A 26282-nucleotide genomic window follows, 5' to 3' on the forward strand; every position below is an offset into this window, starting at 1 on the left:
CACAGCCAGCAAAAAGTTACAAGCCCCTCATAAATATAAAAGCTTGTATGAACTTCATATAACTTGAAATTAATTCATTAATTGCTGTACAATTCTCTGCTACCTTTCACAGCAATTTCCCAGTGTTTCAGCCAAGGAAAAGTATGAAAAATAGTTGTCAAAACATTTTCTTGAAACCAAGCAAGCTTGGTTGTAGCTTGAGGCAGGGTTCCAGTAGTAGCAGCTAAAGGAAGGGCCTACTAAATGTGTCAGCATATTTTGAGGTAGAACAGCTGCCAGGGCCCAGTGTGGGTGGTACACAACGCTGGCATTCCTGATGGCAGTGGCAATAGCACTCCCAACTGCATACACTGGCCAGGGCTGTTGAGGAAGGGGTGTGTAAGTGGTGGAGGCAATTGAACATGGGCATTAGGAGTGCTTGCAAACTGGAGAAGAACACACAAACAGAGAGGCGCATGCAGGTGTTGGGGTGGAAAAAGAGGACCCTGGGAATGTATGAAAAAGTTGCAGACCGCCCACTTTCCACCCCCATTTTGGCTCAGCATTAGTTTCAGAGATTTTTTTCTGAAAACGAAGTTACTTCAGAAGAAGAGGCAGGTTTGGGGAGTGCCCTGGAAGTGACATCACAGGAAGAGGTGGAATTTTGGTTCAGTGTGCCCCGAAGTGACATCACTTGGCCCTTGACCTGGAAGTAACACCACAAGAAATGACATAATTCCTGTCTCCCAGCTCCACCCCCAAAGTCTCCTGGCTCCACCCCCAAATTTTAGTGGGCCATGAAGGAGAAGTGTAAAAATAACCAAGCCCAGAGGGGAAAAAGGTTGGACACCCTGTGCCAAAGTGTTGTCTAGACTGGTTATGTGACTGGCTGTCAGCTGCACTTTGTGTTGTACTGCCCACTGCCAGATGAACATGACCTCCCTGAAGAGACAGACAGATTCTGTGCCTCCCTGTTTGTTCAGACAGAACTTTGTCATGATGTTGTCAATCACTGTCATATTCAGGGCAGAGTCTGGTGCTTTTTCTCTACTCGGGGTTTCCAGGATGCACAAATACAACAGTAACAAGTAAGACAGAATGCAAGAGCACAGTCTACTAACCAGTCCAGAATCAAGGAGCTGAAGGTTCAGTCCAAAGGTCAGGGGAAAAGGAGAGTCTGGAGTTCAAGATTCAAGGTTTGGATGGTGAAAGTGTCTGGTGCAAAGAGAAGATATCTCTTCTAGATGGCAAATCATGAAGTTGATGATATCTCAATCTGATAATCGTCAGTGTCGAGCCTCAACTCTAAGGTCAGTCAAATGGTTGGTGTCAAAGCAGCAATTCCTGTTGACTTCGAGACGTCAGTGCTCAACTTCAAGGGGATGGAGACTGTCTGTTCTGAGATGAAAAGGATCGACACTGAGGTGAAGGTGACCTGGGCAGTCTGCAGCAGGAATGTTTAGCCTTTTTCTTGACCTTTCTCAGTGGCCACTCCATTGCCAATCTAAAAATAGATGGCTAGCTCTGAGTTTCCAATACCAGAAGTGTTGGTGCCATCATCACTAATGGAGTTCTCACCATTTTGTCCACCTGGACCTGTTTTTCCCTGCAGGGATCTGGGGTTCCCAGACCTTTCTTCTAAAATGCAGCCTTAATACTTGCTGCTCTGCCTTCTTGAGCTTTAAGGGTGAGCTGGTGACAGGCCAGGCAAGAAGCAGTATTATGGCCCTCTCCAAACACAGAAAGCACAATCTATGGCCATCATTTTGGGCCATTTTGGCCCCACAATCTGCATTTTTTTTAAAAAAGGGCCATCCTATTGGCTTTTGTTGAAAGTACACCAAAATACTCTCTGGACACCTAACTTGCAACAAATTGTGGGTCACTACGAAGCAGCTCAAGAAAGCAAGCCCTCTCCTCACAGCAGCAAGAAGAGAACTGAGGAAGGAATGATCTCCCTGCCTCTTTTATGTGACCCTTTGGGCAAGAAAAAGGAACTCTGTAGACAGAGGGGAAGGGGAGTCCTCCTAACAGGGGTGTCAAACATGCAGTTCAGGGGCCAAATCAGGCCCCTGGAGGGCTCCTATCAGGCCCCTGGGCAACTGGCTGTCATCTGCTTCCTTCTCCCTCTCTCTTGCTTCCTTCTGCATCTCAGCTTGCTTTGCAAGGCTTGCTCAATTGCACAGGAGCTACAGAGCAAAACCTCTGTTTTCTTCATTGGCTGAGGCTCCTCTCTTGGGGAGGAAGGGGGGGAGGCAGAGCTTGTTTTTCCAGGCTTTCTCAATCACACAGCAGAGCTACTGAGCCAAGCACATCTTCTTTCTATTGACTGAGGCTCCTCTCCCTCCTGGTTCCCTGGGGAAGGAAGGAAAGAGCCAGAGCTTCCTTTGCCCAGTTCCCTGGATCCCATGGAAGAAATACAAAGAAAGCAACTTTAAGACCGAGTGCTAATGTTTTAAGTTTTTAAAAATATATATTTGTGTTTTTCTATGTCCTTTATGAAGTTTCTATCTTTGCTACCTAATCTTAAATAGGTACACACATGGCCTGGCCCAACATGGCCCAGACCAACCCGACGTGGAAAAGCCCAACAAGGTCTCATTTATGTCAGATCTGGCCCTCATAACAAATGAGTCTGACACTCCTGATCTAGAATGTTCTTTTAAAAGCTTGAAAGCTCTTCTGCATGGCTGGCCTGCAATCATGCAGCCCATGTAGGACTGCACAGAAGCCACAATGATGAGCAATATGGAAACCACAACAGTCTAAATGAAGTGAATATCATGCATTATATATAGCTGTATAGCCTGGCATACTAGTTAAAGTATTGGAGTAAAATCTTGAAGAGGTAGGTTCAGATCCCCACTCTTCTAGGAAACTCACTGCTCCACTTTAGGCCAGTCGCTTTCTTTCAGCCTTAGCTACCTCACAGAGGGTTGGATCTAGATTTCTGGATTCAATCTGGAGTTATTGTTAGAGTAAAATAGAGGAGGTAGAAACTGAAGTATGCCACCACGAGTTTCTTGGAGGAAGGACTGGATAAAATGTACTAAATAAAAAAAATAATTATATGCACTTACTGATGCATAAATGCCTTACCTTGAAGTAGTGCAACAATTTGAAGTGACTGCTGAGAAGGATGTTCTTTAAGTGTATCTAAAACAGTTCTGTTCAAACTGTCCTTAATGTTAGCATCAATTCCTGAAAGAGATATTGTACTCTTAAAATATTAATAGTTAGGTAAAGCATTCTTCAGTATAAATACTACTCATCCCACCTAGCTGCTTAGTATAAGGACAATAACATGGTGAATATTAGTTCATGCTGATAAAAAATGTACCTTTTAAATATTCACATATAACCAATCATTATTTAGAATCTTAAATTTCATATAACATACAGGAGCCAAGCATTAGAAAAATCCAGGCAATGTTCTTTTGCATTTTAATTAATTTGTTTGCTTGCATATATATCACCATTAGCATCTGCAATGATTTATACAAGAACAAGAAAGAAGGTCTTCTGCAACTCTGATGTCTCTGGCTTGCACAGGATCCATTCTATATACTCCTGAACCTGCACCTGTCATTTCCCCAGAAAACTGTACTGGCTTGCAAGCTCCAAGTATCAGGGATCAGACAAGGCAGGTTTTTCAGTCCAAGGTCATGTTCTGTGAATCAGGCAAGGCAGAGTGGGTGGCCTAGCCTTAATGTATGCATTGTGTCCATGCCTAGCAGCATCTCTTGGCTGGTTTTATAGTCACTCATCTATGGGTCAGGCTTGCAGCTCAGAAGCAATGCTGCATCTACTCATCTTTGCTATCAACAAGCAGCTGGCATTGAACTAGATGTGGACTTTGCCGTCTTATCTGTAGCTCTGTTCTCAGCCTTCATCTGTGGTGCTCTAAGTGTGTAGGTGATACTGGTGGGCTGAGAACAGCAAATGAGGTTTACCTGCTGAACCAGGGCTGGAGGGTGCTGGTGACTCTGGACCAGCTGTTGGCTGTGGATCCTGACAAGCCTGCAGCTCAGTTTCTTGCTGGTCAGCTTCTGTTAGTAACATGGGGCTCCTCTTCCCCCAAGGAGTCCTCTTCTTCTGAGAAATCCACTACTGAGCCCTGCAACTTGCAAATTCCTTGCAAGTTTGGTATCTCTAGCATGCAGGGGGGCATTCTACCTATTCATGAACCTCATGAAACAAACTGGTTCATTTGGCACTTAAAAGTTCCTGATGGTTCATGGTGTGCAAACCAGGCACTCCACAAACCATGAACCATACTGAATTTTCCTGCTTCATGCCCATCCCTATTCCACACTCACAGCCTTAGGCTTAGTTCCAATAGGGGATAAAAGCCATTTTTCTAATCCATCTTTTGATTTTATGAGAAATAGAAACCGAAATAAATAAAAATTAAGTTACGCCAAAAGCAATATAAATAGATGGGCTTGGGGGAACAAAATGAGAGAAAGAGGTAATGTGGCCATTTTGTTATATGCCCAGGAGTCAATGTTGTCTGAAAGCTGTTTTTTTCCCATCGGGATTATAATTTCTTTTCAATGTAACTGATTTTATTGATATTAATATGTATTTTATTTTTATGTTGTGCATCGTCCAGAGCCTGGCACTGGCCAGGATGGGGCAATGCAACATCATCATCATCATTCATTCACAGTGTCATGGTGCATTCCTGCACCCCCAGGAGTTCATCTAGCTTTTGTCTGATCTTTCTCAAACCTACTTTGATTCAATATTTGGGAAAAGATTACAGTAAAGCTTGGATGACTGTTGAATGGATTGGAAAAATCAGACTTTTCCAACTAACATCAGCATATTCCCTGATAGTATCTCCATGACAGCCATTTCCTTCATAGGGGGAAGCTTTTATTTTTTAAAAAAATCAACACTAGAATGTTATTGTGTTAATACACCATTGTAACAATACGTGTATCAGGTTCCCTGAATTCCCAGGGTTTTTTTTAAGTAAGCATCTAGTTGATTCATTTGAAATGTAGTGTTGGAGGAGAGTTTTACAGATACCACAAACTGACAAAAAGACAAATAAGTGTGTTCTAAATCAAATCAATTGCAGTGCAATCCTAAAGAGTTACACCCTTTTAAGTTTTAAATAAACTGCAACAACCAAATTCCTTAAAGATTAAATATAACTTTACAAAGAACATCTAAGTCTCCCATGGGTAACTATGATTTACCTCTTTCTAGCAGAATGCGTACCACATCCACCTTTCCGAACAAAGCAGCTTCATGCAGTGCACTTCCTTTTTCTGTCTGGAAAATAGTAAAGATAACCTGAAATTTCATATAACCTTTTAACTCTTTACTTTACAAAACAGTTACTGATTTAACTAAAGAATGAGATAATGGCTATGAAAAAAGGAAATAGTTTGGACTCAGTGTAAACAGGTCTTTGTACTAGGGTTGTCAGGTCCAACTCAAGAAATATCTGGAGACTTTGGGGGTAAGCCAGGAGCAAGAGTGTGACAAGCATAACTGACTCTGAAGGGAGTTCTGGCAATCACATGTATTTATTTATTTTATTTATTTATTTAATTGAAGGTACTGCAGCACCTTCAATTTATAGTGGTTTTAATTTATTTATCTAACTGTTTTAAATGTATTTTATTGTATTAATTGTACTTATTGTAATCATGGTACACACCATGTCTTGTGAGCCGCCCTGAGCCTGCCTTGGCGGGGAGGGCGGGATATAAATAAAAGTTTATTATTATTATTATTATTTTTGCAATCACGTTTTTTTTTTTTTTTTGCAATCACATTTAAAGGGACTGCACACCTTTTAAATGCCTTCCCTCCATTTGGAAATAATGAAGAACAGAGGCACCTTCTTTTGGGGCTCATATAATTAGACCTTTTGTTTTGAGGAGAGGCACCAGAAGCTATGCTAAAAATTTGATGCCTCTAGCTCAAAAAACAGCCCCCCAGAGCCCCAGATGCCCACAGATCAATTCTCCATTATATCCTATGGGAATCGGTCTCCCTCAGCTGCTTTCTGATAACCTTGAAGCAGGGTGGGGAGGACCACCAAACCAGGGAATCTCCTGCCCCCAACTGGGGATTCAAACAAACAAACACTGTTTGTTTGAAAGTTTTGCTAAATGTATTAGACAGCATATCACAGTGTTTGTTTGTTTGTATCCCCCTGTACTACAAAATGGAGTTGTGCCATAACATGTAGCAGAGTGGGGGGAAGGGCATGTGTATGCATGCATTCCATGCAGAGAAATGCTGAAATATTTATTTCTAATCAGGACATTTTCCACTGATTTTTAAAAAATCAACATAATAGAAATATTCAATGAAAAAGTATAGTGTATAAATATTGGCTGTAAAATATACACAGTGGAATAGAAAAACATGAAAATATTATAATTAGCCAAAATATAATTGTATAAATTTATGTAAATAATATAAATACAAATACCATTTCAATCGAGTAGTAAAAACAATTTCAATTTAACACATCTGAATATACATTCAAAATACTTTAAATCAAATAGAGAAGCATAATTTTTTTAAAAATCAGAGACATCATTCAAAAGAATGAGATAAGCAGGCATGCATAATCCAGAAAAAAATTAGGTGTGCTTCACTTTTATCTATTTTTACTGCAATCTTCCTCTAAGCGGCTCAGTACCATCTTACCAATATGTTAGGCAGACTAAACAGAGGGTGAGTAACTGGCCTCAGAGTTACCCAGTGACTTTCAAAGGTAGGTGGGGATTTAAACCCAGATCTAGTTCTAGCCCAAACACTCTAACCTACACCACAATAGGTTTCTTAAAACTGATGAATGAGACTTAAGCAGAACTAACTTTTTCTACAATTGAGGCAAACTATTTTTTGCTACAGTTTAAAACATGTCATGTGTGCCTAAATTCTATAGCTAAATAGGGTTGCCAAGTCCAATTTAAGAAATATCTGGGGACTTTGGGGGTGGAGCCAGGAGACTTTGGGGGTGGAGCCAGGAGACACTGGGGCGGAGCCAAGATCAAGGCTGTGACAAGCATCATGAACTCCAAAGGGAGTTCTGGCCCTCACATTTAAAGGGACCACACACCTTTTCAATGCCTTCTTCCCATAGGAAATAATGAAGGATGGGTCACCTACTTTTGGGGCTCATAGAATTGGATCCCCTAGTCCAATCTTTTTGAAACTTGGGGGGTATTTTGGGGAGAGGCACTAGATGCTATACTGAACATTTGATGCCTCTACCTCAAAAAACAGCCCCCCCAGAGCCCCAGATACCCGCAGATGAATTCTCCATTATTTCCTATGGGAATACATCTCCATAGGGAATAATAAAGTTCCCAGCAGACATTCCCCTCCCCTCCCCCCCGCTTTCTGATGACCCTGAAGTGGGGGGAGGGCCTCCAAACCAGGGGATCCCCTGCCCCCACCTGGGGATTGGCAACCCTACAGTGGGAGGAGGAGGGCCCAGACCCCCCTCGGGCGACCCCTACCCCCCCCCGGGCAGGGCGAGGAGGGGATACCTTGCTCGCTGGGGATGTCATAGTCTTCCTCCAAGATGAGCTGGTCCCCGATCCAGATGGCGGCGGCAGCAGGACCAGCCATGGCAGCAGCCCGCCCACCAGCGACTCCCCCCTCACCCCAAGTGGACCCAGGGGGCAGGCAAGGAGCCACCCCCACCCACCCTCCCTGGGAGCCGTGCTCCCACCCCCCAGGAGGCCAAGCCAGCAGCTGCCGGGTGGCGGGCGAGCGAGCCTCTGCTTGGCGTTGTCCCGGAGACCGAGCAGGAAGGGGAGGCACTTCCGCGCGCAGCCTGGAGCTGCCCTCTCGCTTTTCCTCCCCCCCCTCCCAGGAGGTCGCGCCAGAAGGTGGCGGGCGGGCAGCTAAGGCATCTGACTTGGGTTGCCCAAGTAGGAAGAGGAGGAGGCACTTCCCAGCGCAGCCTAGAGAGGCACACTCTCTCTGCCACCACCACCCCCCCGCCACGCTCCTGGCCCGCCCCCCCCACTCCACCTCAGAGGCGGAGCGGGCGATGCCGCTGCGCCGCCGCCCCCTCCCCACCCCATCCCAGAAGCGGAGAAGGGGCAGCTCGCCGCGCTCCTTCGCGCCGTTTCTTCCCCCGCTTCTGTTTTTTGGGGGAGCGGGGGAAGAGGCTGGAAAACCTGGGGTCCCCCGCTAGAGCAGAAGGATTGGGACCCCTATAGCTAAATGAAACTCCAGGGCTAACTTTCTGTGGGTATTTAAAATTAATAAAGCAATAAACTCAACAACAAATTGATCAGATTTACATTTAAGGCACAACAGGCAGGAACAAGTATAACATAAAAGGAAACCATAGTTCTCTAGTACAAAAAACAGGATACCAACATGCCGAAACAAAACTTAGCAGCCCACATTTTCAAACTTAGGCCTTCCATATATTCTGCAACAGATATAAACAAATTGCTATTATTACACTGAACTTCACTGAATCAGCTGAGAAGAACTATGGCTTAATTCTCGGAGTGGGGGTGGGGGGGCGGAACCAAATAAAAAAAAATTAGGCTTCTCAATGACATGCCAGTTTTTTAGGTTCATGTTAGTTTTTTTTTGTAAAGCGCAATATTCAATCATGTGAGCCTCTGGCCACTTCCACATGGGTTATTTATCTCCGGTTTAGTACCATTAGGAAGTGGGCTTTTTCCTGCTTCCACACAATATCATGTTGCATACATCCATTTCCCAGGCTTTTCCCCAATCTCTCAAAAACCTGCTCTGTTCTAGAGTTTTGGGAAAGACTGCAGCAAAGATTCAATGCCTGCAAAGAGGGCAAGAAAGTTCAGATTTTCCCAATCCTGCCCACAGGACAGTCATTTTCCACACCAGCCACAAAAGCAACAATGTAATATTGTTATAACATCATGAATGCATGTAGCTGGTACTTTGAATTTCCAGCTTTCATTTAACAACAAAAAGTAAGTCTCCAGCACCTTTCATTACAGAAATATAAGGAGAAAGGCATATACAAAAGAAGACAGCAGCTTACCTTTAAAAAAAGAAAGAAAGAAAGCTGGTAGTTCAGAAAATATGTTACACAGATTGTTACTGTGTTATAGCGATATAAAAATATTTAATTGCTGATTTTTTATATATAAAAAAGCTGCCATAACCAAACAGCACCATTGTGGAAAACACTTTTGTTGCAGTCTGAAGTGCCACAATCTAGAAAATTATAAATTTACAGTTTCTTGTGCTGTTTGTGAGAGTAGCCAAATATAAAGAAATGGGGCCAACTCAAGTTTCACATAATTTCTGAAATAACAAAAGTAACAAAACTATTCTGAAGCTGCATTAAGAGTTCGTAAGCTCACATTTCACTGGAGCTTTACTTACAGGAACTGTTCTTCAGGCTAACACTGGCAAACAAAAAGAGAGAGGTGGAGTTTTCCTCCATCCCATAAACAGGTTCCTTTACAAAGTCTCTCAAAACAATGCAAAACAAGCACAGAGACAAAAACACCCTCTTACTGTCTCTACAAAGCCGGTTTGGTGTAGTGGTTAAGTGTGCGGACTCTTATCTGGGAGAACTGGGTTTGATTCCCCACTCCTCCACTTGCACCTGCTGGAATGGCCTTGGGTCAGCCATAGCTCTAGCAGAGGTTGTCCTTGAAAGGGCAGCTGCTGTGAGAGCCCTCTCCAGCCCCACCCACCTCACAGGGTGTCTGTTGTGGGGGAGGAAGATAAAGGAGATTGTGAGCCGCTCTGAGACTGAGTGGAGGGCGGGATATAAATCCAAAATCATCATCTTCTTCTTCTACAAAGACTTCTGAAAAGTACAGGGGCTGCTTTCTTTCTTTCTCTCTCTCGCTTACACACACTTAACTGTCTCTGGTTCCTCCACAATGAGGTCTAAAAAGTACAAAGGCTACGCTGCTCTCTCATACATACACTCACACCCACCACACCACACCCACTTACTTGCTCTGAAACCAAAGCAAAACAAACAGAGGGGCTGTGCTCCGACAGGCTCTGCTACTGACTCTTCCCCATGAAGTACTTCCTGCTTAACTTTAAAGGTACACACACACACATTTTAAAACCGGACTTGTTTGCAGGTTTCTAAACTTGCCAAAGATCTAGAGGTACAGGGTGGCTGTGGGGGTGCGGCTTCCCCCCACCGGCCAGCTGACTGGGGGTGGGGGGAAGCCTTGTGAGCCGCCCTAAGCCTGCTTCGGCAGGGAGGGCAGGATATAAATCTAAATAATAAAAATAAACTGGGGGATCCCCCGCTGGGACCTGGGGATTGGAAAGCCTATAGTGGGTTAAGGAAAAATGTGCACAAGCCCAGCTAGTCAGCTTCCTTAACTAAAAAATAATAATAAGAGAGTTGTTATCCATTAATCTGACTATTTAGGGCAGAGCTCTGACTAAGCCTTGCAATCATTTATCAAGTACTGTCTCTGCCTTGCAATTTTAGCTACAGCATGTTATTGGAAATGTCTGGGGCAGTGATGCTCTGTATTGTTAGTGCTTGGGGGGAGGGGCAAAGTGGAAGGGGCTTCTAGCCCCACTTGTGAACCTCCTGATGGCACTTGGGTTTTTTTTTATCACTGTATGACACAGAGTGTTGAACTGGATGGGCCATTGGCCTGATCCAACATGGCTTCTCTTATGTTCTTAATGTACTGGATCTTAATAGGGATGGGCACTAACCAGCTGATGAACTAAAGTTCATCACAAATTTTGGGCAGTTCATGAATTGAAGTGTATGAACTGAAGGACCTGGCAAACTTCCACAAATTCAGGCACAATTCATGGTGGCTCGTGGCAGTTCATGACGAGCAGTAAGTAAGCAGGGAGTTACAAAAATGGAGGTCCTGTACCTAGGGTTGCCAAGTCCAATGCAAGAAATATCTGGGGGCTTTGGGGGTGGAGCCAGGAGACTTTGGGGGTGGAGCCAGGAGACATTAGGGGTGGAGCCAAGATCAAGGCTGTGATGAGCAGAATTGAACTCCAAAGGGAGTTTTGGCCATCAAATTTAAAGGGATGGCACACCTTTTCAATTCCTTCCTTCCATAGGAAATAATGAAGAATAGGGGCACCTTCTTTTGGGGCTCATAGAATTGGACCCCCTGGTCCAATCTTTTTGAAACTTGGGGGGTATTTTGGGGAGAGGCACGAGATACTATACTGAAAATTTGGTGCCTCTACCCCAAAAAACAGCCCCCCCCAGAGCCCCAGATACCCGTGGATCAATTCTCCATGATTTTCTATGGGAATAGTTCTCCATAAGGAACAATAGAGTTCCCAGCAGACTTTTCCCTCCCCTCCCCTCGCTTTCTAATGACCCTGAAGTGAGAAGAGGGTCTCCAAACCGGGGGATCCCCTGCCCCCACCTGGGGATTGGCAACCCTACCTGTACCTGAGCTGTGGGGAAATACAACTCCCAACCTTGGGCAGGGCAGTATTGACACCAGCACTAAAGGTGAGGAGCCTTGGGGTGATACTGGATGCCTCATAATCCATGAAGGCTCAGGTCACCACAATTGCCAAACCAGCTTTTTTCCACCTGTGGCAGGTGTGGTTCCATACCTCTTCACCAACAATTTGGCTACAGTGATCCATGCAATGGTCACTTCCAAGTTGGACTACTGTAATTCACTCTATGTGGGCCTGCCCTTTTATCTGACTTGAAAATTGCAGCACATTCAGCCTGTGCTTGCAAACTGCACTTGTCGCCAACAGAATTCTAAGTCTGGTACTAACCTTTAATGCCTTGAGTGGCTAGAAACCAACATACCTCCAAGATTTCCTCTCCCCATATGTGCTCCATCAAGTTTTACGCTCATCGAGCAGCATTTACTCTGCTGATCCCTGACCCAAAAGACATCTGCCTAGTCCTGGCCCCAGCCTGATGGAATAAGTTCCCACTGGAGATTTTAATATGTTTGCTAATGCTTTTAAACCAGGAGTTTAAAACTTGGTGTGGCCCTCAGGGATTGCTGGGCCCAACCGAGCCATGTGGCAGCCTCTCTGGGGCCTGGCTGGCCAGTGAGGATCATGGGTCCCAGCCGTGCTGTGCAGCAGCCTCCCCAGGGCCAGACAGGGATCATAGGGCCAAAATGTACTGGGCCTGGGTGGCTGGCCAGAATTGCTGCAGGGCCTGGAAAAGTTACTGCCACAGTTCAGTTTGCAGTTGATTATCACAGATGGTGTGGCCTAATATGCTAATGAGTGTGTGACCTAATATGCTAATATTAGGGGATGTGGTCTAATATGCTACTGAGTTTCTGCTGGGCTTTTTTCTACAAAAAAGCCCTGGACATATGACTTCAAATAGAAAAATAATTTATTTGTATTAATTTTGCTGGCCTGAATAGTTCTCCCTTGGCGGAGCACTGTTTTTTAAGTTGATATTTTTTTATGGCCCACAAATGATGTTATAAATATCCATACAGCCTTGGGAGAAAAAGGTTCCCCGCCCCTGTTTTAAACTGTTGTTAGCTGCCCTGAGCCTGTCGGGAGAGGACAAGATAGAAATCTGATAGATAGATAGATAGATAGATAGATAGATAGATAGATAGATAGATAGATAGATAGATAGATAGATAGATAGATAGATAGATAGATAGATAGATAGATAGATAGATAGATAGATAGATAGATAGATAGATAGATAGATAGATAGATAGATAGATAGATGGATGGATGGATGGATGGATGGATGGATGGATGGATGGATGGATGGATGGATGGATGGATGGATGGATGGATGGATGGATGGATGGATGGATGGATGGATGGATGGATGGATGGATAGATAGATAGATAGATAGATAGATAGATAGATAGATAGATAGATAGATAGATAGATAGATAGATAGATAGATAGATAGATAGATAAAGTAATAAAAGAGAACAACAAAAATGGAAGAACAAGAGATCTGTTCCACAAGATCCAAGAAATCAAAGGGAAATTTAAAGCACAATTAGGCATACTGAAAGATCAATACAGAAATACATTAGCTGAACAATAAAGAAAAGGTGGGAACAATCTGAACAAAATACTGAATAACAACACAAAAGAGATGAAAACATCCAGATTCCTTCCAAGAAGAATCTTTTGAAAAAGAATTTACAATTTTAGAAAGTGAAGTGAAAGCTGCACTGAGAGCAGTTGGGAGAAACAAATCATCAGAAGTATATCAATAGAGCTATTCCAAGTCACAGAAACAGAGTCCATCAAAATCTTGTGAAAACAAGATTGTGACAACAAATATGGGAAACAAAATAACCCATAGACTGGAAATGCTCAATTTACATTCCAAGTCTGAAAAAGGAGATGTCAAAGACTGCATTAACTATTGGAGCATCACATTAATTTCTCATGTGAGTAAAATGATGTTCAAAATCTTACAGCAAATAAAATGGAAATTATGTTTTGTAGATTATAGAAGTTTTTCACTGTGTGAATCATGAAAAGCTATGGTTGGTTTTAAAATAAATTAATGTGTCATGCATCTGTTTGTTTTTATGCACAACCTGTACTCTAGACAAGGGGCTACTGTTGGAACAGAATATGGAGAAACAGAATGGTTTCCAGCTGGCAAAGGTGTCAGACAAGGATGTATTCTATCTCCCTCTCTCTTCAGTCTATATGCACCTCATTCCCAATTAGAGCCCTGCATGTTAAAAATCATAATGTGTAGTTTGGCCTAACAGAAAGGGTGACCAGTCAAAGGTCACCCAGAGAGCTTCCTGATAATGAGGTGATTTGAACCTAGATCTCCCCAAGTTCTGGACAAATTCTAACCACTATATAATACAGATGCATTTCCCCAAAAGACACTGGCTAGGTCCACTCTACTTTTTCTTTTCATGGTTGCTCAATGAAGGAGATAATTCCAGAGAAATTATTAATACTGCCCAATGCAGGCTTGAGACAAATTACATAATTATTCAAAAGCTTGTTACCAGAAAACAAGACATGCTTAATGAGCTTCAGCATCAATTCTGTAAATATTATTATCAGCATTCGTTTGGGACCTACAATGAGTTAGATACATGTGTTCATAAATAAAGCACTTCAGGTATGAAAGAAAAGTGTCACATATGACAAATAGTACAAGTTTATTTTATGAAATAATAGAGCGTGAAAGGATGAAACAATAGCTTTAACCTGACTTTTATAGAGTTTGATGAAATATTTTATATAATCATGTTTACATAAAGGTTAAAATACTTAGTATTGAAGCCAAAATATTATAAAATTATCTTGAGAGAGGTATATTCAGTCAAATCATCATATCTGTTACAAATATGGCTTGAATCCCCAGGGCAGTTCTTCTGCTTTATGAAAAAACTTTTGATGAACATATGATTTAGAAAAGAAGGAAGCATTTATATGTCAGAACCAGTTCCAGGGATGAGCCTTGAAGGAATTAATAATCTCCTGAAACCAGCAACAGCAGAAACAGCTTTGCACCAGACATACAATCCTGGCTTGATCAGAACTTGCCATCATATCCTGAGGAATTTTTTTCTATTTTTTTTTTAATTGTAATACCCTGTCTGAGGAAGACTTCTCATGAACTTGGAAGTTTGAACATGTTATGTGTTATCTGGTTGGCCTTATAAAAGGTATTATCTGGATCGTGGGTTTCTTTGTTCATTTGTTTTCTTTTGGATTTTTCTTTTGGACTGACATAACCACTAATAACTTATTTCTCCTCTCCTGGTATACCCCCCAAAGAGCATTCTGCTCAGCAGATAAGAACCTACAGATGGTCCCTGACCCAAGAGACATCTGGCTGTCCTCAACCAGAACCAGGCTTTTTCTCTTCTGGCTCCACTCTAGTGGAACTCTCCAGTGAGTAACAACTGTGCCGAGCAGGACTTAATGCAATTTTGCAGGGCCTGTAAGGCAGAAATGTTCTGCCGGATGTTTCATTGAGGACAGTGATGGTTTCCATCTGGCTGGAACTCCTACCTCTTGCCTCCCTCCCACCCCACCCATGAGGCAGTGGCACAACTGGAAGTTTTATCACCATCTAATTAGAATAGTTGTTATATTTGTATTTTTAAACTATGAATTTAATGTATGGATATTGTTTTTATTGCTGTACACTGCCCTGAGCCCTGTTCCACAGAGGAGTGCAGTCTAGAAACCTAAATAAATAAATAAACACAGATAATTAACTTATCTAAGCACAGATAATGAATTTAGAGCCAGTTTGGTGTAGTGGTTAAGTGTGCAGACTCTTATCTGGGAGAACCGTGTTTGATTCCCCACTCTTCCACTTGCAGCTGCTGGAATGGCCTTGGGTCAGCTATAGCTCTCATAGGAGTTGTCCTTGAAAGGGCAGCTGCTGTAAGAGCTCTCTCAGCCCCACCTACCTCACAGGGTGTCTGTTGTGTTGGGGGGGAGGTAAAGGAGATTGTGACCACTCTGAGACTCTGAGATTCAGAGTATAGGGCAGGATATAAATCCAATATCTTCTTATTGATGGAGGTGGAAATTGACTACATTTGTTTAGATTTTAATACTGAAGCTAAGATGTTAAATTTCAAATTTTAATGGATTTCCTAATATGACTTGTCCTGTTTGTTTGGACTGTACTGGTCGTTGACTGTAATAATAAGTATGTATGACTTGGCCCAATATTCCTGGCAGCAGGTAAAGAACAGCCCTGTTCTACCAGTCTGCAAACTATATTGATTGCAATTTATTTTTCATGGAAGACTTAGCAATATTTCATGATGGCTTTACACATATAGCTACTGCATGGTATCTTTATCTAAAGGAATAATGCAACACTATATTTAAAAAAAAAAGTTTCAAAATTGTGTACTAACTTGGCAGCTGACATCCATTCCAGCATCTAGAAGCACTTGTACAACAGCTTTGTGGCCATTACGTGCAGCAAGGTGCAAAGGGGTATGTTTCCTCGTGTTACAGCTCATCAAGTTTGGATATGCATTGATTATCATCTTCACCACTCGCAGACGCCCGTATAAGGCTGCCAAATCCAATGGAGTCTCTAATCTGTTGTTTCTTATAGTAGGATCTGCTAGTTCATCCAAAAGAACAGCTACCACTTCTGAGTGTCCATACTGTGCTGCACAGTGCAAAGCTGTTTCATTTTCATTGTTCTGAAAAAAAATAAAATAAAATTCATTGTCAACAACTATACAGCACTTGTATGAAGTCTTTCTAGGTAAATTGTTTCAACATACCAAAATAGATAAAATAAATATTATTTCATTACCGACCATTTCACTAAATACTTCTAAATCAGACAGCTTAAGAAATACAGCTATCTTTCTCTACTAATTGATGCAAATTCCTTTCTTTTAATGGACAAGACACAAACATTTATCATTTGTGAGCCTCATTTGAAGACAAGCTATTTCATCCTTTGATCAGGCCTCAGATGAAAGAAGCCCCAACTTCCCTTTGTTCTTCTTAAACTTCATTTTGTTTATGACTCCAAAAGCTATTAAGAAATGAAAATGTATAGAAGTATAGCAACACTACCACAGATTAATTGAACAGTACCAATTTGGAGAAAGAATTTGACACATATTAAATAACCAAAACAGACTTTTGTTAATAGTTAATTGTTTATGCTGAATTGTTTATTAATATATGTTTCTTCTATACCTATTGAATAACAGAAGTCTAGTGTGGATCAAAAGATGTAATTGCTTGAATGAAAGACATTTTCATATGAGAGTGTTTTACAATTTTCCTCTCTGAGAAGCCATATTAGAAGATCCCTCGGGCCACATTTTGAGGAATATTGGGAACTGCAGATGGGACATAAAATGTGGCAAACCTTCCCACTACAAGGAGGGATCTCTAGGGGTGCGATCTCTAGGTTCAAGCCTCTGACTGTTCTACCTATATAGAAATAATTCAACTTAACTGTGGATTGTTGCATAGTGCCCCCAACAGTGTTGCTTATATCCCAAGATCTTTTGGTTTTCAGATGCCAGAGGTGCAACAAAATGCATCAAGTTTGATATTAGAATATCTTAATTAAGGCAGGGGCTCTCCAAAGTGCTTTCAGGATGAAGTAGCCAACTGCCTGAGTGCTCCAAGAGAACATAAAAGTTGTTATGTTTAAACCTTCAAAGCTCCTGATGCTTTTTGCCATGAATGATCCAGGTTTGTAGGACAATAACCAAGCTCTCGAAGTTTCCTTCTCAGTACTAGTCTCAGATGATTCAGTCATACAACCCAGGAAGATCCATCAATCCATCTCCTGGCTACTGTCAGTAAATCTGAATCAAGATTGCCACCCATTTTAATACAGTCATCGACAATCAGAACCATCATAGAACCCCCTCCCCCATACATTTCCTGAGTACCTCCAGATGCCCTAAGCTGGCCCAGATCCTGGGTTCATATCAATGGAGTCTAAGATTCCAAGGCTACACCAGTCAGAATGTAACCAAAATGTACCTGTAATGTAACCAATGAGTACCTGGTTTCTGAAACTTTGGCCCAATGTCATCACAAACCTTAGTTCTGCACTAAGTTAAAGTAATACCATGGCTTCTTCACTGGCAACCAGGTAAATCCAGGTGCATTAAGGACATCCCAATAATTTCATCTTTACAGATGGTTCCTCCTCCAGAATCTTTTACCACCACAAGCATGAAGTCATCAGACCTTTCCTTTTCATCAGTCAGAGAATTTGTCTCATATCTTGCTTTCCTTTCTGAATTTGTCATCCACATCCTTGTGCCCATTCACCACATATTTAGCGTAACCATTCCCTGGTTCAAGTCAATTGGCTCTAATGCCATCTAGCCCTCCTCCATTCTTTATCCTGATCAGGGATTCCATCCTTTCTACCTGAAGCTCCTTCCCCAATTTTGGTCCCATTTTGGGCAATCCCTCACATCTTTTCTTTGGGTTGGTTTGCTCTAGACCAGCAAGAAAAGGAGTGCTGCACCTAGAAAGATCTGGATAGGTTTATAACCTCCCCCCCCCCCAAAAAAGAGTTTGATAAAAAAAATATTTTTAATATAAGGTAGCTGCCATTCAGTACTCATTAAGAATAATTTTCCATATAGCCAGTTTCTAAGAATTAGATGGAATTGCAGCAGTATACAAGATTTCCATAAAGAGGCTAATATCTTAGAACAAAATTTAGTTATCAGGGGAAACCTATGCCAATGCTTACATTGAGTTTATCATAAAGAACTACTTGCCATAGGAGGGGTCATTACAAAATAAGAAAAGACTGATCCTGGAAGACTTACATATGGCCTGACCTTAAATCATGTAAGTGTTAGACTCAAAAAGAGCATTTTAAATGATAATCTATGTGTGATAAACCAATAATTTAAGAGAACATCCAGCTTAAAGGATCAATTAGTTCACAGTATACCTCTATACCTGTGAATAGATACCTTACCTGTATCTATTCTACAATATCTCTTAACAATTTTATTACATGCAGTTCCACTTGGGTAATTTATATCATAAAATGCTTTTGGAATAAGATTTATGCTGATAAACTACAAGGAAACTAAGAACAGTATCTCTGAACACAAAAGTAATATTCACCACAAGAAAACAGATGCCTCTTTAGTACAACATTTCATAGAACACAATCATGGTCTTACAGATTTCATATTTTGGGCTACATACAAATCATATTACTACATATTACTACAACAATATAACACTAATAAGAAAAGAAGCTGAGTGGAATTTGAGACTCAAGGTTCTGATTCCTCATGGGTTAAATGAAAGTCTGTTTTTTTTTTTTAAAGACATACAAACTCACCAGTTGACCATCCTTTTTGCTTAAAATCTGTTGCTGTGGGAACTGTTCGGACTATGATACTTTACAGGTCAGTTATAATATCTCCATATACTAATTTTTTATAAAATCTTAATAAGTCTAAATGTGCAAACTGCTTCTGTACTGCATCTGTATAAGAATAATTGCCTGAGCCTAAAATTGTATGCCTGGATTTTTAGTTCTTGTAATGCTGCTTTAATAGCTTCTTCATCTGCTCAGTTTTCCCCATCTTATAAAAGTGTGCCTTTTAATTAATGCTTTTAAGGCTTGTTTTTCTTTTCAGTCTCCCTATGCACAGGGGTCTCACAGCAGAATTAAGATTAATTCTCCCACTACAACAACTGTCTCTTGTTTTTTCACTCTGGACTAGCCATATGGGAGGAGCACAATTTTTGGAACTTTAATTGAGCATCTAAATTAAAGTAACACAGCCAGATGCCAGGACTGTGCAAATGTGAATTTTGTCATATTATTTCAATTGCTCTCAATCTTGTTCATTTGTCTTCATTTGTCTTCATTTCCTTATTTTCTCTTTGGATAGGGCAACAAAAGTTACTTGCTGGTTGGGACCTGTGCAAACTACAGACTAAAAGATCCATTTTTGCCACAGATTTTCACAAGTAGGAGATACTCTTCCTGTGACATACCTGACATGAGGCCTGATTTAACACTAGCAACTTAATTCAACACTAACTACTTAATTCATATACACAATTATTGTAGTTAACAAGTAATATAGTTTTGATTTACTGGCATTTCCTCACACTTATTTGTAGGGTTGCCAGGTACCCTACAGGTACCCTAGCAACCAGTGGTGGCTGGGGCATTGGGAGGAACATGCCAGTTGCAACTGAGGCCTAGGCCTCTGTCATCGGCAATGTGGTAATATCACTTCTGACATGCACCAGAAATTATGTCATCACATCATGGGGTTGCTCATATGGGGTTGCTCTGGTATTTGGGCAAAAACTCCATGGTAGAAGCTGACTTTACCATAGAGTTTTTGCCCAAATACCAGAGTGTCCACACATCATTGAGAATGCGATGACATCATGTCCAAGTGTGCATCAGAATTGACATCACTGCATCACCAGCAACAGAGGCCTATGCCCCAGTTTATTACTGGTATGTCCTCCTGCTGGTCAGGGGGAGTGGCCCCAAAACAGGGAATCTCCCACTCATGGCATGGGTGTGGGAACCCTATTTATTTGCAATCATAAATGCAAAAAATCCCACAAATATTTCTAAACTAGATAACTTTGCCAGCATTTTATAAATACAATACTTTGAAAACTAAGCAAAAATACAAGTATTTGAAAGATTCATTAAAATATTTGAATAAATTGAAATGCAAATACAGTATGTATTTCTATCAAATCCTCAAAACTGTAAAACAGACAGAAATCCCTTGGAAAACACCTGGTCTCAAATATTTACATTAATTTGGATATTTTATCATATACGATATCTATGTAAACCACATTTCTTAACATTCTAGTATGTTCTTATGTTAGTATGTCTATCTGTTTAAAAAGAGGCCTGGGATGCAGAATGGTAAAGTTTCAGTACTGCAGTCCAAGTTCTCTGCTCATGACCTGAGTTCGATCCTGGCGGAAGCTGGGCTCAGGTAGCTGGCTCAAGGTTGACTCAGTCTTCTATCCTTCCGAGGTTGGTAAAATGAGTACCCAGCTTGCTGGGGGGGAAGTGTAGATGACTGGGGAAGGTAATGGCAAACCACCCCGTAAAAGTCTGCTGTGAAAACATCGTTATGCAACGTCACCCCAGAGTTGGAAATGGCTGGTGCTTGCACATGGGACTAAAGGTAAAAGGCAAAGGTAGTCCCCTGTGCAAGCACCAGTCATTTTCGACTCTGGGGTGATGTTGCTTTCACAGAGGACTATCTTTACCTTTTACCTTTATCTGTTTAATGGATGAATTATTGCTAAAGGAAAGCAAGGTTGTTTCTGAAAGCAGAATATCAAGTATTGTAAAAGAAGCTGGAAACTGTCATGTAGAAGATAAGACACGCTAAAATAAAGAGCTACAAACTGAACAGGTGTTCTGTATACCCTACAAGAATGGTTTCTATTGCCAAATTAAATTAAAACTACACTCATTGAAAGCCACATAGAATGCCTTCCACAGGTTAGGAAAACCACTACCTAGCCTAAAAGGTCTGCATAGTTAACAACACAAGACAAGGAAGCTACAAAAAATAAAGAGGCTTCTTTTGAAAAGTGTAAGGTCTGCCCCAATGAATTGAACAGGAGGGACTACAGGCTCTGGCATAAGAAATGTAAATCAATGATTAGGAATGCAAAAAGAAATGTTGAGAAGCAGGATGCTAAAAGCATCAAGACAACAATAAACATTTTTTAAACAATGTATCCAGAGCAGGAAACCAGCCAGAGAAGCAGTGGGGCCTTTGATGACAAAAGAATAAAGGGATTGCTAAAGGAAGATATGGAGATGGCAGAGAAGCTCAAGAGTTTCTTTGCTTCTGTGTCCACCGTAGAAAGCATGGGACACATACCCATGCCTGTTTCAGGAAGGGATTTTGAAGAACTGAGCCAAATTGAAGTAACAAGAGATGAAGTTCTAGACCTACTGTGGAAATTAAAAACTGGTCTCCAGGTCCTGACAGCATATACTCAAGAGTTCTTAATGAACTCAGATGTGAGATAATGGATCTACCATATATGTAACCTATAACTATATTCAACTTCTGTTCCAGAAGACTGAAAAGTAGCAATTGTTACACCAATTTTTAAAAAAGGATCCAGAGGGGAACCAGGAAATTAGAGGTCAGTCGGTCTAACATCTATCCCTTACAATTAGATATCGTAATCAAAGATAGAAGGGTTAGGCACATAGAAGGACAAAGTGTGCTAAGGGAATATAGCATGGCTTCTGCAAAGGGAAGTCTTGCCTCATCAACCTTTGAGAAAGTGAACAAGCACATAGACAATGGTGACCTGGTAGACATTATATACCTGGACTTTGAAAAGGCTTTTGACGAGGCGCCTCACAAAGACACCTGAGTAAACTTAGCAGTCATGGGGTATAAGTACAGGTTCTTTTACAGATTATGAACTGGTTAAATGATAGGAAGCAAAGAGTAGGACAAAATGGACAGTTCTCACAATGGAGGGAAATAAGCAGTGGGATCCCACAAGGATTGGTACTGGGGCCAGCACTCTTTATTCATAAATTGTCTAAAACTATGGGTGAGTGATTACCAGCCCTGTGGCACAGAGTGGTAAAGGTGCAGTACTGCAGTCCAAGCTCTCTGTTCATGATCTGAGTTCGATCCCGGGAGAAGCTGGGTTCAGGTAGCCGGCTCAAGGTTGACTCAGCTTTCCATCCTCCCGAGGTTGGTAAAATGAGTGCCCAGCTTGCTGGGGGGGGGGGGAGTGTAGATGACTGGGGAAGGCAATGGCAAACCACCCCATAAAAAGTCTGCCATGAAACATCGTGATGCAATGTCACCCCAGAGTCGGAAATGACCGGTGCTTGCACAGGGGACTACCTTTACCTTTTTTAGGGGTGAGTGATGTATTGGCCCATTCTTACATGCCCAGGGAAATGTTGTTAGCAACTTTGGGATCATGCAGGAATTTTTCTTCAGGTCAGTTTTGCCAGGGATCCTGGAGGGTTTTTGTTGTTGTTGCCATCTTCTGGGCGTGGAACAGGAGTCATTGGGGTGTGTATGTGTGGTATTTTGTGGGGGGTTGGACTGTGGGGGTCCCTTCCAACTCTGTGATTCTATGATTCTAAGTTTGCAGGTGTTGGTAAGTGTAAGATGATATAAATTGGAACAAAAAAAATCCCAGCTTCAAGTATAGATTTATGGTATGGCCTCCTTTGGAATACTGTGCACAGTTCTGTTCACCATATCTCAAAGACATTGCAAAAAATACAGAGGAGGGCAACCAAGATTAGGGGTTTGGAGCATCTTCCCTGTTAGGAAAGGCTGAAGAGTATAGGACTTTTCAGTTTAGAAGAGATGACTGGAAGGGACATGATATGCATGGGTGGAGAGAGTTGACGAAAATAATTTTTCTCCCTCTCCCAAAATAGTAAAGGGCATCCAATTTAGCTGATGGACAGTAGGTTCAGGATGGATAAAAGGAAATACTATTTTACCCAGAGAGTGATTAAAAAGTAGAATTGATAGCCAGAGGATGCAGTGATGGCCAGAGGAATAAATGCTTTAAAATGGAATCAGATAGATTCTTGAAGGATACGTCTATCAATGGCTACTAGCCATGGTGACTGAAGGGAACCTCAACATTCAGAGGCACTAAGCCTCTGAATCCCAGAGCCAAGAGGAAACCTCAGGGTAAGGCCTCAGCCTCTATGCTCTCTTGTTGGCCATCCAGAGGAACTGGTTGGCCACTGTGTGAGACAGGATGCTGGACTAGAGGACTATTGATCTGATCCAAGAAGACTCTTCTTATGTTCTTCTTAATCCTCCTTTCTCATTCAGGAAATTGGAAAAAATGTTTCAAACACTTAAGCTACAATCAATAGTGCAAATACTTATGTACAAATTTGACTACCCTTACAAATAATTATTTTATTTAAAACAAAACTGCTACTAGTAGTGATATGAGAACTAGCCATGCATGATAAAGTTTAGCAGCTGTGTGAGAAGGGGTCTGGTCAAATACTGGAGCAATCTCTAGTTATGTTTGGTACAAATATCACATTTTCTGTTGTCAATATTATCAGAGAATATCAATATAATTAAATTAGCTGAAATATCAAGGGAAGAGGCTTACAAATATTCTTCCTTTTAGTACACAAGACAAAATGATCAGTTGTAAAAACAGGTTTTGAGCAGGAACTACCAAACATTAATAAAATATTTCTAGTCCATTTTGAGGGGGGGGTATCTTTTTAAGGGAAAGGTAGTAATAATTATCTGGCAGAGGAACATATGTTGGATTGAAAATAATGGACCCTCATATCCTACATTTCATTGTTTCTATCAGTAAATTGCTAATGTGGAAGGCTAGCCAGAGTTCAGGAAAACTAAACAGCAGGAACAACAGTGAATACACATTCCTGAAGTATCCACAGTAATTTATCTATACCTCCTAAGATCAGTACAGTGTGGATTATAGTCTAAAAATAGAAATCTAGTGTTATAATCTGTGTCTGGACTATCCCTTTACTGCAATAAACTCTATGCAGAAATACTGCAAGACATATTTCCCTCCTTTCAGCTGCCTTTTCTTTGTAGAATAGGGATGGGCACAAACCAAAGAATGGTTTGAGCATGAACTGGGCTGGTTTATGGTTTGTTTCAAACTGCTTTGGTTGGTTGCATCATTCCCAAATCCATAAATGAACCACCTTTTTCCATGATGGTTTGGGTGGTTCATTTTTGTGGTTCGTTCTCCAGCAAGCCTGGCACTGATTCAATCAATTCCTAGACAACACTGGAGGTGGACTTGTGGAGAGCTCTAGAAACATCTACAGCAGTTGTCCATAGCTTGATTTGCAGCTCCATAAGCTAACCAGAGCCAGTTTGGTGTAGTGGTTAAGTGTGCGGACTCTTATCTGGGAGAACCGGGTTTGATTCCCCACTCCTCCATTTGCACCTGCTGGAATGGCCTTGGGTCAGCCATAGCTTTGGCAGAGGTTGTCCTTGAAAGGGCAGCTGCTGTGAGAGCTCTCTCAAGCCCCACCCACCTCACAGGGTGTCTGTTGTGGGGGAGGAAGGTAAAGGAGATTGTGAGCTGCTTTGAGACTCTTCGGAGTGGAGGGCGGGATATAAATCCAATATCTTCTTCTTCTTCTTCTTCTAACCACAGAGTTCCCATTCTGCTCTGTGGGAGCAGATTATATACCAGTATAATACCACACCCTGATTCAACTACTTTCACTTTGTAGCACAAAGAGAGAAGAGTTAGTTGTTGTGAGAGCAGAAGAACTGTTTGCTGCATGGCTGATTTAGGGGAGATTTTCAGTGACACATTTTTTACCCACAGTGGGACAATTTTTTAAACACCTTTTTCGGCTAGAAAGGTATTTCTTGCTGTGGTTTCAGGGACTGAACCTGAAACTACAGGTAAGCTTTCCTGGGGGCATCTGCTTGGTGGGGGGGGAGGGCTATAACTTGAACATCCCAAACCAAATATTTGCCAAACTTGAAGGGTGCGTGGAGAGCAGCCTGCTGAAGACTCCCTGTGAGTTGGCATTTCTAATTCATGAGGGGGCTGTTTTATCACCTCCCAAACCAAACCAATCACAAACCGGCTCAGGAAATGGTGGTTCATGTAAGTTTGTGGTTCATGCAATCAAACAAACCATGAACAAACATGAACCACCATTTTACTGGTTCCTGCTCATCCCTAATGTAGAATTAAAGAGTTAATACAAATTCATGTCAAGTAAATACAATAGTACATGATAATCCAGCAAATTCAATTTTTCAGTTCTGTTTTCAATATGGATATTATTGTTTATTTATATACAAAATGAACTTGTCCCAATATTTTTAAACTTTTAAAAAGTTTGGAATGTATATACTATTGAAACATATGTCAACGATGAACATAGACAGGTAATCTTCTGGTCCAGAAAGCAGTGGAACAAATTTTCAGCCAAAAGCATAATGAGTACATTATAAGCCATGCATGCATAAACCATATGCTTCAAACAGGCAGTGAAGTACACAACTGCCTAGTATGAAGATACAGGTGCTTGTATGATAATACATGTGTATAATTAGGAGGGGCAACTAAAAAAGTCTGCTTTGAGACTGGGTAATAATTTTACCCCATTTCAATGTACATGAAAAAACTACTACAGAATAAATGGAATAGCGTGTTGCAAAAAATTCAGAAGCACATTACCTGAGACTCAAGACGCAGATTGAAACTGACTAACACTGTGAGAGTCTAGTCAATTTCAATCTAGTTCAGTGTCATTGGTAAAACACCTCTATTGCAGATCTACTGCAACTGTTGAGTTGACCCTAAGAAACAGAAAAAAAGAAGAGGGGGGGAAAGTAGAGAGCAAGAGAGAGAGAAATAAGGAAGGTAGGAAATAACAGACACATAGAGTAAGACACACAAGGGGGTAAGAAAGGATGGAAACAGGAAAATAGTTGTTGATACCTCCTCTGCTTTCCCCTCTTGGCAACCAATGGGATCACATTTATAGAAAGATTTCTTTACTAACAAGAACATGTTCAAAAACTGTAACAAAACAAATAAATATAGACTTGATCCTATGAAAGTTAAACACCTTAAGCACTGTGCTTATGACAGTAGAATAATTAAATGCATCCTTAACTGTTTCTTATTCAAATCTACAGGAATTCTTTATTGTTTGCTTGGGATAATTTTTATTTTCCATACATTTAAGAAAACTTACTTATTCCGGTTGTTATAAGAACCTTAATTAACATATCTATTAACTGACTGTGAAATGTCACTAGAATCATGAGAAAATTATACTGCTCTTAAGGACATGTACTACTTT

At 41.2% G+C, this 26282-nt stretch overlaps 1 protein-coding gene across 1 annotated transcript in view; it reads right to left on the minus strand.

Moving 5' to 3' along the window:
• Window positions 1-26282, minus strand: part of ANKS1B (ankyrin repeat and sterile alpha motif domain containing 1B) — an 831045-nt gene that overhangs the window by 722530 nt on the left and 82233 nt on the right. Inside the window, exons 4-6 of the mRNA XM_060245226.1 lie at window positions 15820-16116; window positions 5190-5265; window positions 3079-3180 (exon numbers count right to left, since the gene is read on the minus strand). Of these exons, the coding sequence (XP_060101209.1) occupies window positions 3079-3180; window positions 5190-5265; window positions 15820-16116 (475 nt within the window). The remainder of the gene's footprint in view (window positions 1-3078; window positions 3181-5189; window positions 5266-15819; window positions 16117-26282) is intronic.

The sequence above is a fragment of the Heteronotia binoei genome, chromosome 8 (genome assembly GCF_032191835.1).
Source record: "Heteronotia binoei isolate CCM8104 ecotype False Entrance Well chromosome 8, APGP_CSIRO_Hbin_v1, whole genome shotgun sequence".
Classification (NCBI taxonomy): domain Eukaryota; kingdom Metazoa; phylum Chordata; class Lepidosauria; order Squamata; family Gekkonidae; genus Heteronotia; species Heteronotia binoei.